Genomic DNA, 17,776 nt, shown 5'->3' on the forward strand with positions numbered 1-17,776 from the left:
GCCACGCCAGGGGGCGCCTGCCGACCTGCCGGGTGTTGCTAGGGGAAAATTCTTCCGACGAACGTGCACGCGGCGCACGCACACCTACTTGGAATGGATATGAGCAACACATCTCGAAGAACAACAGTTACAAAGATGAGTAACCGTCTTTTCTCTCTACTAGCTCCGTAATTTTTAGCATTGATTTAATTTTGATTATCTGAGTAGGTGCATCTCGAGGCTGTGTGCAATATCAGAGTTGTTTGATATTTCCAATACAGATTGTCTTCAGAAAGGCTATGTTTGAACCATCTGTTTAGAGGAAAGTACATCTGAATTCAGTATTTTAAAGTAGATTTAAGTGTAATTTAGCACATGTAACTGAATATTTGAGTGTTTTGGTACAATTTTGTCCCACTCTTTGCTAGTAAAACTAGCATTTAAAATCCTTTCATGTAAATGTCAGGTTATTTATTTTTAGCTTTGGTTATAGTCAGTGTAAGACTGCAATATAAAGCTAGTTTTTATTTGGTACTGTTGCAGTGCTAAAAAATAGTAATCATTTAGAATGACTTTTTTCATGGTGTCAATATACGAAATTAAAGGTACTTTCTTGTGGTGGTTTATTGGTATGCTATGCATCTCCTCAGGGAGATTAGAGAGACCACAAAAATTGAAAACGCAGTAATAATGGGGATTTAACTAACCGCATATTGACTAGATACATGTCAAGGACAGGATGCAGAGACCAAACTTCTAGACACCTTAAATGACTGCTGCTTGGAGCAGCTAGTTCTGGAACCCCCAAGGAGAGAGGCAATTCTTGATTTAGTCCTAAGCAGAGCCCAGAATTTGGTTCAAGAGGTAAATATAGCTGAACCACTCAGTAATACCGGCTATAGTGTAATTAAATTTAACTTCCTGGGGGGAAGAGGAAATATCAAAGAAGCCAACCACAGAAACATTTAACTTCAAAAAGGGGAATTACTCAGAAATGAGGAGGCTAGTTAAATGGATATTAAAAGAAATAGTCACAAAAGAGAAATGCCTGCAAGCTGCATGGAAGCTTTTTAAAAACACTGTAATAGACACTCAAATTAAATGACAGAGTCCTGTGGCACCTTATAGACTAACAGACATATTGGAGCCTAAGCTTTCATGGGTGAATATTCACGCACAAAAGCTTGAAAGCTTATGCTCCAATACGTCTGTTAGTCTATAAGGTGCCACAGGACTCTTTGTCGCTTTTTACAGATCTAGACTAACACGGCTACCCCTCTGATACTCAAATTAAATGTATACCCCAAATTCAAAACAAAACAAAATAAACAGGGGACCACAAATGTGCCACCACGGCTAAACAGAGTAAAAGAGGTAGTTAGAGGCAAAAAATGATCCTTTACAAATTGAAAGTCAAATCCTACTGAGGAAAACAGAAAGGAACATAAACTCTGGCAAGTCAAATGTAAAAGTATAATTAGGCAGGCCAAAAAATAATTTGAAGAGCAACTAGCAAAAGACACTAAAACTAACAGAATATTTTTTTAAACTGTATCAGAAGCAGGAAGCCTGCCAAACAATCAGTGGTACTAAAGAAGCACCGCAGAAAGGCAAGGCTGTTGTGAGGAAGCTAAATTAATTCTTTGCTTTGGCCTTCTTTGCAGAGGATGTGAGGGAGATTCCCACACCTGCATCATTCTTTTTGGGTGAAACATCTGAGAAACAGCCCTAGATTGAGGTGTCAGTAGAGGCAGTTTTGGAACAAATTGATAAATTTAACTGTAATAAATTGCTAGTACCAGATGGTATTCACCCAAGAGATCTGAAGGAGCTCAGATATGAAATTGCAGAACTACTAACTGTAGTATGTAACCTATTGTTTAACTCAGCCTCTGTATCAGATGATTGGAGGATAACTAATGTAACACTGATTTTTGAGAGAGGCTCCAGCAGCAATCATATGCCAGTGAGCCTAACTTCAGTACCTGGCAAACTGGTTGAAAATATTGTAACAAAACAGAATTATTAGATACATAGATGAGCACTATTTGTTGGGGAAGAGTCAATATAGCTCTTGTAAAGGGAAATCTTGCCTCACCAATCTAGTATGTCAGCACGCATGTGGTCAAGGTTGATTCAATTGATACAGTGTACTTGGTTGTTCAGAAAGCTCTTCAACATATTCATTAACAATCTGGAAAAAGAGGTAAACAAAGCAAGGTGGCAAAGTTTGCAGATGATCCAAAATTACTAAAGATGGTTAAGTCCAAGGCTGACTGCAGGGAGTTACAAAGAGATCTCACAAAACTGGGTTACTAGACAGCAAAATGGCAGGTGAAATTCAATGTTTATAAATGCAAGTAATGCACATAACGCCAACTATATATACAAAATGATGGGGTCTATATTAGCTGTTACCACTCGAAGAGATGAGTTGTTGTAGACAGTTGTCTGAAAACATCTGCTCAATGTGCAGTGGCAGTCAAAAAGGGTAATGTTAGGAAGCATTAGGAAAGTGATAGATAATAAGACAAAAAAAATCATAATACCACTGTATAAATCCATGGTACACCCATGCTGTTCTGGGAGCCCTATCTCAAAAAACAAACAAACAAACAAAAAAGATATATTAGGATTGGAAAAAGTACAGAAGAGGGCAACCAAAAAATTATTAGGGGAATGAAAGTTTCCATATGAGGAAAGATTAAAAATCCTGGGGAGTGTTCATCTTAGAAAAGAGACTAGGGGTGGGAAGGAATATAAAATCATAATTGGTGTGGAGAAAGTGAATAGGGAAGTGTTGTTATGTGAAGGGATAAATAACAAGAACCAAGGGTTGCCCAGTGAAATTAGCAGGTTTAAAATAAACATAAGGAACTACTTCTCCACACAGTGTACAGTCAACCTGTGAAACTCACAGCCATGGGATGTTGTGAAGGCCAAAAGCATAACTGGGTTTAAAAAAAACAGAGAAGTTTACAGAGGACAGGTCCATCAGTGGCTATCAGCTGAGATGGTCAGGGACACAACCACATGCTCTGGATGTCCATAATCTCTGACTGCCAGAAGCTGGGACTGGACAATGAGGGATGGATCGCTCAATAATTGCCCTATTCTGTTCATTCCCTCTGAAGCTTCTAGCATTGGCCACTGTCAGAAGACAGAATACTGTGCTAGGTGAACCATTGATGTGACCTAGTATATCCGTTCTTATGTTCTTTTGTAGTGTGAAAGTCTCCTAAAATATTCATCAAATAATTTGTAAACTGCCCAGAAGTACAGTAGAACCAGAACCTCAGAGTTACGAACACATTCGGACTAGAGGTTGTTCATAACTCTGAACAAAACATTAGGGTTGTTCTTTCAAAAGTTTACAACTGAACATTGACTTAATATAGCTTTGAAACTTCACTATGCAGAAAATAAATGCTGCTTTTAACCATCTTAATTTAAATGAAACAAGCACAGAAACGGTTTTCTTACCTTGTCAATTTTTTTTACTTTATTTTTTTAGTAGTTTGTTTAATATAGTACTGTACTGTGCAGTATTTGCCCACACACACACCCTTTTTGGGGGGAAAGGGTTCTTTGCTGCCTGATTGTGTGCTTCTGGTTCCAAATGAGGGGTGTTGTTGATTGGTCAGTTTGTAACTCTGAGGTTCTACTGTATCCTTTAATAGGAGTGTTGTCTGCTTAATACAGTGCTTTATGCTTTTCTATGCCTGTATGAATTCTTTTTATCCATGGATCTTGCTTATTCCAAAAGCTAGAAATTCAAAATATAGAGCAATTGCTATGTTCCATGAGCCAAAGATACTGCTTTTGACAGTTATCCGTTACTTGTGTTTTTAGCACACTGTACCAAATTTTTAAGGCTACAGTGAAATCTTTTTAAACACTTCCAAAACTTAGCAGACATCACAACAAAATTGATCCACCTTCCTTATGGAATATAGTAAATAAGTCAGGCTTCACGTATAGCATATGGGGAATCATATCTTTCAAAACTTTACCTATCATAGGCAGATAACATTAGGAAGAAGGCTCTTTACCCATTGATATTTTTGCGAAGATATTCACATTATGCTGATTAATATCATTCTGTGATCTTTAAGGCAGCGTTTAGATGGGTGAGTGAGCCTTTATATTGCAATTCTTGGAAAGTACTACACAGCTGGAAAGAGTTTTCCCAGCAGAAGAAAGGTCTTGGTCGTTTTCCACAGATGCTGCCCCCTGTGATGCCTGCATTCAGGATATATGAGGATATAAGCTGTTGTGAACCTTGGGTTAAAGGTGGTCTGTGGTGTGGGATTGGCACCCCTTGGTCTGAAAACATTTTTCTTTAGAACTCGGTTGGGAATTGGTCTTATCCTGGTAACTTCCCAGGCTTCAAAGATATTATAGCTCTCTTATGCCTTCCTGCTAGAAGGTGCAAAGATTTAATAGGTTCGTAGACCGAAGTCTCATTTGCAAAATACGTCACAATACTATATTATCACAAACAATTAAAACAAAAGTGCAGCTGCCAAAAAAGTACATCTTGTGATTCACTGTCCTTTTTTGTTCCTCTACCTGCTAATTACCAAACTTCAGTACTTCTCAGTGGATCACTAAGTCATTGGTTCAAATTAGCAAAGTTCTACAGTGTTTAATTAGTAATCTAAAGGCTCCATTTTTTTCGTCTTGATGTATTATCAAGAATTAAATCAATGGTTCGCAAGCTTTTATGCTGGTGACCCCTTTTATACACCAAGCCTCTGAGTGACACCCTCCTTATAAATTAAAAACACTTTTTTTTTTTATATTGAACACTATTATAAATGCTGAAGGCAAAATGGGATTTGGGTGTGGAGGCTTGGGTGTGGAGGCTTACAGCTCGCAACCCCCATGTAATAACCTCACAACCCCCTAAAGGGTCACCATCCCCAATTTGAGAACCCCTGAATTAAATGAAATCAGAATATTTTATATTTTTCATATGTTCCACTGAAGTGGTGAAATTGTTTTTTTGTCAGCATAGAGGAGAATTTAAAGGAAGGATACAGTCATTATCGGTGCTAGGCCTGCCAACTATAAGCCTTTTTCCTCTTTTAATTATGGGCTCAAATTTATTAGGCCATCAGGCTCTTGAGAGGTGTTACACAATACCTCCATTCTGCCGAGTGTGTTTGGCCTTCTCAAAGGGGTTGGAGCCAAAGGCCCTTAGGTTACAAGCACAATTGAGAATTGTGCCCTTTTGAATTCAGTGGGGTGGGAGGGTTGCCACTGAAGTCAGTGGTGCCAGAATTTCACCCTAAAAGTTAATGAAGTAACTAAATATAATGGTTTTGGAGGAGGGGAGGGATGGGGGGTTGGATGTCTTCTTCAAAATCATTGCTTTTTAATTTGAGTGTTTTTTCTTGTTCAGAAATCTCTACCCCAAATTTGCATCACCTTGGGCATCTTCACCTTGTCGACCCCAAGACATAGGTAGGGGAAATAAGTTGTGTTTAATGCTGTGTTAATATTTATAAATGAGAATCAATTACATGGTTTAACAACTAGTCAATTCTGATTCCTTTATCTAGATTTCCATGTTCCATCTGAATACTTAACGAACATTCATATTAGGGATAAGGTGAGTGTGCTTTCTTGTCCCCTATAATAAAATATGTAGGCAAGAGGCTGCTTGGTTTATAGAATTCTTTTCAAGATAACCTGATGTAATTTTTCTCAGATGGATATCTCTCATCAAATCCATTGTTTTTAGAAAGTCTTAAATTCTGTAATAACAGAGGTGCATGGAATGTTCTAGGAACGTTACATACTCTTTCCAATATTACAAGACCAAAAAAAAATTTAAAACAAAACCCTGCATCTGTTCCCAGTTTTGTTTTCCTTTAATTTCTTGGATGCTAAAAATGGTTTGCATTAGCTTTTGGGGAATGTGAGAATGGGTTTGGGAAAGGACCAACAGAAATCATTAGAGCCATAGTCACATGTAATGAAAGCAATAGCCCGTCTAGACCAATATCCTATCTCTGAAAGTGTCAGATCCTTCAGATCAAAGCATCAAACCCTTATAATTCACATACTGTAGTATATTAACACTATACAGTACAGAGAGATTTCTTGATTCCATCTAATCAGCTTATAACCTGTAGCTTAAAAATTGATAGCTCTTATTCCTTTCTTCCCTAGATAATAGAAATAGGAATTTTAAGCTTGATATATTTAAAAAGAAATCCTAAATATTGTGTGTTGATGAGATCATTCAATAATGTTTTAAAAATTGAGATGTAAGAGATTGCCGTACTAATGTAGCTATATAATTAAACTTGTAAACAAACTAATAAATTTCAAAGTAAAGCAAGTAGATAAAAAAATACACAAAGGAAAAAGATTCCCCCCCCCCCGCCTTCAGGTTTGTTACTTACATTAACCGTCCTGCTGTTTATAAAATAGGAAAATTGGAAAGCTTAATTTAAACTGGAGAAAAATTGAGCTTTTGATTAGTATATTACATTGCTATATATCTAGTACAGGGGTGGGCAACCTTTCAGAAATGGTGTGCTGAGTCCGCATTTATTCACTCTAATTTAAGGTTTTGCGTGCCAGTAATACATTTGAATGTTCTTAGAAGGTCTCTTTCTATAAGTCTATAATATATAACTAAACTATTTTGTATGTAAAGTAAATAAGGTTTTTAAAATGTTTAAGAAGCTTCATTTAAAATTAAATTAAAATGCAGAGCCCCCTGGACTGGTGGTCAAGACCCAGGCAGTGTGAGTGCCACTGAAAATCAGCTTGTGTGCCACAGGTTGCCTACCCCTGATCTAGTATAAGTTTTGCAACATACTTAATATAATGGAAACAGTTTGACTATATTTTCTTGTCACATTTAAATGGTATTAGCTGTCAATTATTTTATTTACTTTTTCTGGTTTTTAATCTTAATTTTTTTATCTTTTGCAGCTGGCTGCAATAAAACTTGGCCGATATGGAGAAGATCTGCTGTTTTATCTCTATTACATGAATGGAGGAGATGTATTACAGCTATTAGCAGCAGTAGAGCTGTATGTGCAAAATATTTTGGCCAATTTGATAATATGATAGAATGACAGTTTACTGTAGTAATCATGTAGTAAATCTAGAATTCTGCCTTCTCATTTACTTCTAAAAGCTAGAAAAGCTATTTTTAACCCCGAAAATAGAGGCATGGTCTGTGCACAGGGCTGTAACCCTAGAGCTCCTGAATTCTAATACTTACTCTGGTACTGGTTCCTTTCGATAGTCTCTCCATTTGTAATAAAATGCACCTGCCTCATTTGGGGTTTGTGTTGCTTTTAAAGCACCCTGGAGACAAAAAGTGCTACATAAATGCCAACAGTTGTTAAAATTAATGGTATGGAGAAAATGAATAGGAAAGTGTTATTTACCCCTTCACATAACAGAAGAACCAGGGGTCACCCAATGAAATTAATGGGCAGCAGGTTTAAAACAAACAAAAGGACGTACTTCTTCACACAGTGCATAATCAGCCTGCGGAACTTGTTGCCAGGGGATGTTGTGAAGGCCAAAAGTAGAATTGGGTTCAAAAAAAAATGAGATAAGTTCATGGAGGATAGGTCCATCAGTGACCAACAGCTAAGATGGTCACAGGTACAACCCCATACTCTGGGTGTCGGTAGTCTCTGGTGCTGGGACTGGATGACAGGGAAGGGATCTCTCGAGAATTGCCCTGTTCTGTTCACTCCCTCTGAAGCATCTGGCATTGACCACTGTCAGAAAACAGGATACCGGGCAAGATAGACCCATTGGTCTGACCCAGTATGGCTATTCTTATGTAACCATCTAAAAACAAAACAACAAAATGGAGGACAATAAACATTCAGAAAATGGTTTGCTGCTGGAATAGGCCAACTTCTTACCGAGCATGGCCAAGATTTTGGTCCTACCATTAGGACTGTATTTAATAAATGGTTATATTGAGCAGATAAGTAGGTGTTTTATGGACTTCATTTTATGTCTTAAGAGGTTGGTTTTTTGTTTTTGTTTTTTTTAAATAGTGTAAACCAATGTCTGCTTGAAAGGGGGTGTGTTTTGTATTCTGAAATCAAAGCAACTAACATGAAAAATTCTTTTTCCTCCCAATTAAAAATGAAAGATTTAACCGTGATTGGAGATACCACAAAGAAGAACGAGTATGGATCACCAGGGCACCAGGCATGGAGCCAACAATGAAAACCAATACATATGAGAGGGGAACATATTACTTCTTTGACTGTCTTAACTGGAGGAAAGTAGCTAAGGTATTTTTTCTTCCACTGTGCAGATTTTTAAATCTATCAACCGTGTATTTTTAAAAATCTTTTTTTAAAATCCTCTTTTTTACTGTATGTATGTGTGTGTGTGTAAATATTCATTCTGTACCCCACACACCGGCTTTCTGACTTGAATTCAGATGTAGGCGGGAATAAGAATTTCCTAAAAACACTGGTTCGTTACTTGGGGGGGGCGGAGGAATTGTCCTCTCAATCTCTTCAAGAGGTAGAAAAATGCAGAATATCATTTTTCAATAGTTCTAGTTAAAATCCAAATACTTTGTTCTGATTACTGAACTATGGAGTAGTTACCTCTGGCCATTTAGAAGTTGGATATGCAAATACTGTACTTTGTTTTAGGACATTAAAAACAGAGCACAAACTTTTTATTTTCAAATTAAACCATTTCTCCTTCATGGTATTCCCTCCACAGATGCACATTGTAGGAGATTCATGCTTTGTCACTTGAATTACAGAATCCTTTCGTATTAGGAAATATTTTGGGGCATATGCCAAAGCTCCTCAGAACAAGTGTTCTTGGCCATAGGGTGATGTTCAACACAAGCAATATCCCCACTTCTATTCATCTTGCTTTGTTCTTGTTTGGCGGACAAAATCCAGCCTCACTGTGTACAGGATCAATGTCAAGATTTTATAGAATGTTGTTTTTCTCCAAAAATTTAGTTATCGGTGTGTAGTAGTTTCCTCAGCATAATTTTAAGATCTTTTTATAGGAGTTTTTTTCCTCACTAGAATTTGATTATCAACTGTCCAATTCCAGAGGAAGCAGCGAAGATTCTCACTTGCAATACTCTGGCTTTATATTTACTTGAACACCGAGGGAGAAACTGACTTTCATTGTATTTTTATGAGATGCTGAGTGCTTTTATGGTATGATGCATTAAGAACAAGGTGATCTCTTCAGCGCTATCTCTGGCATGAGTTTAACACCTTAAAAAAAAAAACAAAAAAAAAACCCACCCAAGAACCTTACACTAAATGCAGTGCGATTTATTGGATCAATGGTCCCTCAAGAATTCACTGAGAAGTTTTATTTTTTCATTATAGGGTCATCTGGATATAGCATGGGTTTGCAATGTTCAAATTTAAATGTCTGATCTGCTACAGAATATGTTTTTGTTTGTTTGAAGTTCCACATTTCTTATTCATCAAGGAAAGGGGAATATATATGCCTTTCTCCCGTTTCCTCTGTTGTTTCAAAGTTGATCTTGATAACTTGAGCTCAGCAGACGTGGTTCTTGAATATTAGCCCTTCTCAAGAATCTACCCATTACTCTTCCCTGTAACCTATTCTCAGATCCTTTATCTAAAGAAAGAGGGGAAGTATTTCATCCAACTTGAGATTTCCTTAACCTGAAAGCCTAATTGCAGGATTGTTTGTTGGTGAGTCATTGCACTTCTCTGTGTAGATCACATCTCTGCTGTTTGGAATCATGAAAATATTCTTCTATGCAGTTATATGCCTGTAGGTGAAAGTATTTTCAGGTTTAACCAGAGTCTAAAGGGGGTAGTTCCATTTTCTCCCCTGTAGCAGTTACCTTGAATTTTCTGTTACCACAGTTGGACTCAGGTTTGTCTTCATCTACAGATAGTATATATAATAGGTCGTCTCTGACTACCATATTAATGTGCAAGAGTATTCAGTATTTTCAAATCCCTCAATAAAATGGCTTCTTACTAGTCTGGTGAATGTGAGAACATCTAGTTCTCACAAAGTTTATGGAATGGTGGTGGTAGTGTGTTTTTGATGTCTTGATATGTTATCTTTTACGTCTGTAGTTAGGTTTTGTTTTGATTTTTTTTTTGTTGTTTTTTGACTGGCTTACACACGAGCATTTCCACACTTCAGGTTTTAATGGCAAAGCTGCCTTATACAATTTCTCGTCCGGGCAAAATAATTGGAAGGCCTCAAACAAACAAAATTGGCCCAGATGAACTTGGATTTTTAACTGAATTGGATGATTTCTTTATCAATTTTCTTCTTAGTCTTAGGTATGCTGTCAGTAATGCTATCCTACATGCCTGAGACATTCAGAGAGGTATTACCTATTACCTTAATAGCGGGGAAAAGGCCCTATTGGAAATCTACAAGGTTGTTTCTCGCTTTTGACGAAGAGTGAAGGCCAAACCCTTTCAGTTCTGAGTCTGTATAAATGGATCATATTATGTATTCAGATATCCTATGACCTTATTTGAATTGCTGTACCAGAAAAAATAAGTGTCCAGTCTGCCACAGAGGTAGCAGCATGCATAGCTGCTATTCACTATATGCGTGTAGTAGAAATTGTAAAGTTGCTGCATGGAGCTTGATTATTCCTACTTTTAGAAAGCAGTATTCTCTTTGCAGAATATAGATTGGATGCTGTATTCAGGAGAGCAGAACTTCAGTCTTTTTACTAGTGTGCTCCTCTTCTCTCTTCCAGGGGATAGGTAGTCTACAGCAGTGTCGATAAAGAAAGATTACTTTTACCAATAACTGTTGCTCTCCTAAGTATATTGTCTCTGCAGATCCATACAGCTTCTCCTACCTTCTTCAGCTTCACAAATTGATAATTGTCCAATATTAGGGAGAAACTGAGATCTAGTTAGGGAAAGAGGTAGAGCTTTTTATACCTTTTCTAGAATTCTGGATCCAAGGAACATGCAAGCGATAGTCTTAACAACTTATTGATTTCTTGTTAGTTTGGAGCAAAACATACCAGGCAAGCTGAATATTGGTGGAGGGGCAGCTATGGAGGACTATGAGGGAAAATTTGTTTTTTTTGAGCAATGGAAAAATAACAGTTAGGCTAGCTCTTACTATCTATCTGTAAAACTCATCTAAGACCAGTGGGAATTTTAGGCGCAGATGGAGGGCAAGTATATGTCCGTGTAGTAAAAATGCTATCTCTAATATTAATCTTTGGAGTCAAAATTTCCTAAGAGTTTTAGGATAATAAGGACAAGATTAAATTTAAATGGTGTTTTTAATATGAAGGGTTAGTTGTCCAAGTGACTATACTTCTAAATCCCATTAGAAAAATTAAATTCCAGGACAGTACAAATATCAAATACTGTGGAGAATGTATTCTGATCAGTTGCAACCACATGGAGTCATTTTTAAAAGATATTTTCCTTGTACTTTGTTTTACTGTAACAGATACATTATTACCTAATATTGAGAATATCAGTTTGCCAGAACAGCATATTAATAACTGCTACTTAATTGATCCATGGATGTTGCTTTACTGCAGTCAGGTTAGAATTATCTGCAATAAATTACCATCATTTACATCTGTACTTAAATAAATTATTTTTCTAGGTGCTTTATAATCTTTCCTCTTGTTTTAATGTATATGTGCATTCTTTGGATAATATTACTAAAAGCGCCAGACTGTTTTTTTTGTTTGTTTTATTTTTTAAATATAGACTATACTTGCAATTTAATAAAACTCTGTGACAACATCCTAGACTGGTTTTAACAATCTAATAAAATCAATTATACATAATCCTACTCAGTAAAATAGCAGATAACATTAATTTAATAAAGAATGAGTTTTACTACATATTCACCTTCAGTAACAGACTGAAAAAGGAAATGAGTGAAAATTGGATAAGCATTGAGACAGCTTCTTAGATTGTTCTGAAATTCAAATAAAATGAATTCTCCATAGACATTTAGTTAAATAGTCCAAAAACTTGAATAATGAAGTAGTTTACTTCATAGTCAATGTAAACAGAAATATTAAGGAAATGTTGATCAGAACTATGATATGCTTTTATGGCTTTTCATCCTATTCCATGTAGAAAGTACAATATGGTTAGAGAAATTTTGAGTTTATACTGAGCAGGTAAAGCAAGAGAATACTCACTGTATAGCTTCCTCTGCTGAAGCTGCTGAGGCAATGCTGAAAGGCTCACCAACAGGAGAAAGGAAAGTGGAGACAATGAGACCAAGCAATGCCGCCAATGATAACAGAATTTTCTTTTAGTAATGTGTAAACTAAAACTTTATAATTTCTCTATTCAAAAATGAGGAAAGGTGATCCCTGTTAAAAAACAAAATTAAAACCCTTGTTTTATTTTTCCTTCCTAGAAGCTTGAATTCTTTATGGTAGCGAAATGTAGACTTTAGAAAACGTATTCTTTTCTTAGCAAGGGATGCTGCCTATACTAAATATCCTTTCAAATATTTACAGTCAATATTTAAATATTTTTTAAATTATTAATAGAACAACATTTAATTTAATGACAAACACACTATAGAGTAGTAGGTTCTAGTTCCTAATTTCTGTTTGGGTCTTTTGTGTCCATTTTGTAGCTAATGCAAGTATTGTTTCTAGGCTAATTGAAAACTATGTCTAGTAATGGGGCTCCCAGTGTTTCCCTTGGTAGACTGATTCACAGTCCAATAGAATTCATTGTTTTTCCTACATTTAGCCGGGTTAGCCTACATTTGCCGTTGCTCTCTTTTATTCCATTAATCCTCTTTAAACAATTCTCTTCCATATTTGGTGTTCACACCTACTATATATTTTGTATAAATACATTGATTGCTGTGACATAATTCACTCTTTGACTGTAATCAGAATGACACATGAAAAATAAGATTCACTTCACAGAAAATTTCTTTAGCATTGGATATACTTTCCCTCCCCTAAGTATGGAATCCCTATTCTTGGTCAATTCAAGGTATTTTTTTTAAAAAAATCATTGTTTCCAAATGAAAAATAAAAGCAATTAATTTAACCAATGTTTGCTTAATAGACAAGCTGGAGTTTTTTCCATTTCTTTGTATCTAATAAATACAAAAATGATCAATGCAATTGTTCATATCCAAATCTATGATGGCCACTACTAACTCAAGTGAAACGTAAAATAAGATGTATGAAAGTATTTTTCTATGTGCAATAAATACACTACTTTTTGGTTTTCAAAAATATTTGGTCAGTGAATTATTTTCCCCTACATTGTTAAATATAATAACTGTTAAGTGTAATTACACACTCTGAATGTGGGATCTTTTAATACTTCAGCATACCTGAAGCAGCAATAAAATGACTGACAAACACTGTTTTAATGCTACAAAACTTGCATCCTATAGGTGTTAATATTTACTAAAAAAAAATCCATCATAGTAACACATCTCAATCTATATGGTTCTAAAGGAACCCTCATGAGCCAGTAAGATTCCTTCCTTCAGACTCCACTCATTAATCCAAGTGGCCGCTCCCTACATGTAGTCTTGAATGCACTCCAGAATGTGTGAGGGTTTAGCATTCACCTGTTTCCTTGCTTAATAAGTTTTGTTAAAATAGCAATTCCCCAATTGTAGTCCATAGACTGGTAATGATCTGCAGAGCCTTTTCTGGCCATCTGCAGAACATAACACTGAGAATCATGAACTGGAAGGTTGGAGAGAAGGTAATTTGAGGAGCATTTTTCTTATTTCAAAGTGAAAGACAGGAGAATTAGTGTTAAAGACTCTATCTTAAATTATGCCCCCAAGAACCATGTGTGGAAGAGTTTTCCCCACACTGGTATCCCTTGTCTCCCCTCCCCCCCGCAAAAAAGAGAACTCATGTGCCTGTGCATTACCCCACCCTATCCACGGATGTGCATGGGAAGGTGGGGTGGAATTTACCCCCCAACACTAATACAGTGGCATGCTATATTAACTATTTTCCACCTCAGGTCCCCAGGAGCTGCCACAGTCAGGAAGCTGGGGTGGAGGATGGGATGAATGTGCAGGCAAGAGCCACAGTAGGGAGACAAGGCTTTCATGCACATGGCCATGGCCTTGTAGATGCTGCTGGGATTCTCCAGGTTTGTGGAGAGCTTTATTTGGGGCATATAGATTCAATTCTCAGCATGATTCCCTAAATTCTCTCATTATCCTGGTGAATTTTTTCTCTATGCCAGATAACTTTGTTTCCCCTTAAAGATCAGAGGCCTGGGACTAAACTCCTGAATTCTAGTCCCAACTCTTGCACTGATTTGTATTCTAATTCATCTTACTCATCTGTAATAGAAATAATACTGTATTTAACTACCTCCCAAAGGTGTTGAGGCTTTATTACTTTTTTCAATGCTTTGAGTGTGTGTTCCTCAGTCAGAGTTGACATAATCCCTACCCAGATGAGTTTAGAATCTGTAGGTTTGTTTGAGATAATAAGATCAATAAATTACAAATCTGAAGGCAGAAGTGTTTATTTAGCCTGGGATGATGATTACTGAGTTAATAGAAAGTATCCTTAAAGTAATGTACTAAATTTTCAATTAAACATTCACTTTTTGAGTGCAAATGCAATTGAAAGGGGCTTGGGGAGCTGTCAAACTACTAAAAGGTTAAAAAATGATTTTTTTTTTTGAGGCCCAGTTTTATGTATATTTTCGCCTATACCCAAGTTGTATGCTGAAGATGCCAATGTGAGTACACAAATTGGTGATCACAATTCAAGATCATGCAGTGGAATTGTAATAAAAGCAGACCCTGCATATTCATAGCTGAGTTGTCAAGAGGTATTTAAATGGTAGGTATCCCAGCAGTCTGATTTATAATGGTTGCTAGCCATTTAGAATGTATTTACATAACCTCTACACCGATATAACGCTGTCCTCAGGAGCCAAAAAATCTAACCGCGTTATATCAAACTTGCTTTGATCTGCTGGAGTGCGCAGCCCCCCTCAATGGAGTGCTGCTTTACCGCATTATATCTGAATTTGTATTATATTGGGTCACGTTATATCGGGGTAGAGGTATACTTGAATGGCTGGAATATTTGTATAATTACTAAGCAATCAAATGCTCACATAATGCAAGGAATTGTATAAATGAGAGAGAAACTGTGCATTTATAAACTAGTAGCTGTAACAGCCTCATACACTGGCTGAGCATATTCAGTATAATGGTTTATAAAGTGTTTTGAAGTCTTTAGAAGAAAGCCACTACTGAAGTGTAGAGTAGTAATAAAGAGCTTCTGTCTATGCCTCAGCAAACCTAAAGGAAAGATGGATACACCTGAAGTTTATCACTTCACCCAGGTCTAAATGGTAGTGGAATGCTTTGTTACAGCTGTGATTCTTAAGTCGATTTAAATCTCTTTACATGGTGGTTTATTCTTCTTACATTTCATATCATGAAGAAGAAAGCTGGCCTAATGGTATTTCTGACTAATTTGTCTTCCACCACCAGTTGGCATGGTGATATGCCACAAAATACCTCAGAACTCAGTGTTGTGGCATCTAAAGTAAATCTTAGGAAAGATCTTTTGAATTGCTGAAAAATAGCATTACTAAAAGTTTAGTTGACTTACCTGCTCATTTGTGTCTTGTCTGTATGTTTAATAGTTTAAGTGCTCACAACTAGGTTTCTGAAGCTAACTTACCATTTAAAAAATGGGTAGAACAGTGCTATTGCAGACACTGTTCTATATAGTATTGATTTTTTAAAAAATAGTTCACTATGATCACAAAAATGTATTTTTTTGCCTCATTTATATAATAGTTAAATTGAGCTGTTTCTAAAAGCATCATTTTATTTAAAGAGAAGAAGTTGCTCATCATGGATACAGACATTTGCATATGCAAGAGAAATATCAACAATGAAATAATCCATTTTGTTTAATTGTAGGAGTTCCATCTGGAATATGACAAATTAGAAGAAAGGCCTCATCTGCCATCAACCTTCAACTACAACCCTGCTCAGCAAGCCTTCTAAAGACTTCCCTTTTCTTGGGGTATGGCTGTCTCAGCACAATACTCAACATAACTGCAGAACTGATGTGGCTCAGGCATCCTGGTTTTAATTCCTTGAGGATCTGGCAATTGGCTCATGCAAAGGGTCACCATTTGAGGTCCTGCCTTACTAATTATGTGCTGCCCAACAACTAAATTAGTAATTTGTTTTTCTTTAGTTTGAGCAGGGTCTGAATTTGTTTCTGTTTATTTTATTTTATTTTTTGCCAGCAGACAAGCTTGGGTCTAAAGACAAGCGAATACACTGTCAAAAGTTTACCACTTAGTTTCCAAAATGTAAAAAAAAAAAAAAAGAGGCAAAAAGACAAATTAGACAATTTGCATTGTTCATTGTAGCACTATTGGTAATAAAAAAAATGTTTGTGCATTTTTATGTGAAGATCCTTCTCGTATTTCATTTGGAAAGATGAGCAAGGTCTGCTTCCTTCATTTTACTTCCCCTTATGTTTTTGAAAGGCAGTTTTCGCCAAGCTTAATGCAAGAATATCTGACTGTTTAGAAGAAAGATATTGCCACAACCTGTGGTTAGTTTCCAGGGTTGTGTATTACTGAGCTTCATCTTTCCAGAATGAGCAAAACACTGTCCAGTCTTTGTTACAATTTTGTAATAAATGTGTACATTTTTTTTAAATTTTTGGACATCACATGAATAAAGGTATGTATGTACGAATGTGTATATATTATATATATGACATCTATTTTGGAAAATGTTTGCCCTGCTGTACCTCATTTTTAGGAGGTGTGCATGGATGCAATATATGAAAACGGGACATTCTGGAACTGCTGGTCAGGGGACTGCTTTGTCGCCCTGTGCACTAAAGGGCCAGATTTTCAGCAGCCAAGGACATCCATACCCAAGTGAATGTGATGGGACTTAAAGAAGTGAACTGAGACAATTCACTCTGGCTGTTTGAACAGCAGCGTTTCATAGGAAGAGAAAAAAAAATCAATCTTGTATTTTCTGACCACATAAAGGCTTCTTCTCTTTGTAATAAAGTAGAAAAGCTCTCCTCACTGCAGTGTTGACTTTGATTTGAGATTGTGAAATCATTTCTTCAACAATGAAAAATGAGAATAACTGTTGAAGTATTAAAAATATCAAGCTGTACAGTGGTTAAGACACTTACATTGAAGAGTCTTTTAGCTGCTGATAAATAATTTAAGAGATTATATACCTTCCCTCAGTAGGCCAAAAATTATGGTCAATCTTGTTTTACATTAAACAAACTAATACAAAATAGAAAATTATTTTTTACAAATGGGGTTTGGTAACATTTGAAATGATAGAAAAGCTTGTATTAAAATACTTTTCTTTTTGTGATGGGTTTGTTGGTTTAGAATTCAAATACCCTAACTCCTCACAGCTTTACTTCCAAGCTGATATTTTACCACTTCAAACAGAGAAGTATGTTTCATTTTATGCATATGACTTCCTGAGGCTCAGACCTCAATAAACAAATCCTGAATACACCATTTCTGGAAAGTACTGTAACTGTTCTCTAAACTAAAGGAAAAAAAACAACAACCTGGGTAGTGTGTGTCCCTTATTTTAATGTGACAGCTATTTTACATTCAACAACTTGTGAACTATATTACATCTGATGATGCAAACTATGTTTAAAAAAAACCCTGCGGTTACCAAAGCAAGAAAAGACAGCAAAACAATGTCAGTGAATCTTGATTTTTTTTATTTTAGTTTTTAACCTATTTTTCTATGTAGTACAAAACAGTTTGTT

General features: G+C 36.2%; 1 protein-coding gene across 5 annotated transcripts in view; it reads left to right on the forward strand.

The window, feature by feature from the left end:
* CNOT2 (CCR4-NOT transcription complex subunit 2) overlaps positions 1-17,054 on the forward strand; it is a 166,222-nt gene extending 149,168 nt beyond the window's left edge. For all 5 annotated transcript variants that reach the window (XM_032803807.2, XM_032803806.2, XM_032803803.2 and 2 more), the window contains 5 exons: positions 5,387-5,448; positions 5,547-5,596; positions 6,934-7,034; positions 8,126-8,270; positions 15,916-17,054. In XM_032803807.2, coding sequence (XP_032659698.1) covers positions 5,387-5,448; positions 5,547-5,596; positions 6,934-7,034; positions 8,126-8,270; positions 15,916-16,002 — 445 coding nt within the window. In that variant the 3' untranslated portion in view covers positions 16,003-17,054. The remainder of the gene's footprint in view (positions 1-5,386; positions 5,449-5,546; positions 5,597-6,933; positions 7,035-8,125; positions 8,271-15,915) is intronic.
* The last annotated feature ends 722 nt before the right edge of the window (positions 17,055-17,776 follow it).

This window comes from Chelonoidis abingdonii, chromosome 1 (assembly GCF_003597395.2).
Source record: "Chelonoidis abingdonii isolate Lonesome George chromosome 1, CheloAbing_2.0, whole genome shotgun sequence".
NCBI classification, from domain to species: domain Eukaryota; kingdom Metazoa; phylum Chordata; order Testudines; family Testudinidae; genus Chelonoidis; species Chelonoidis abingdonii.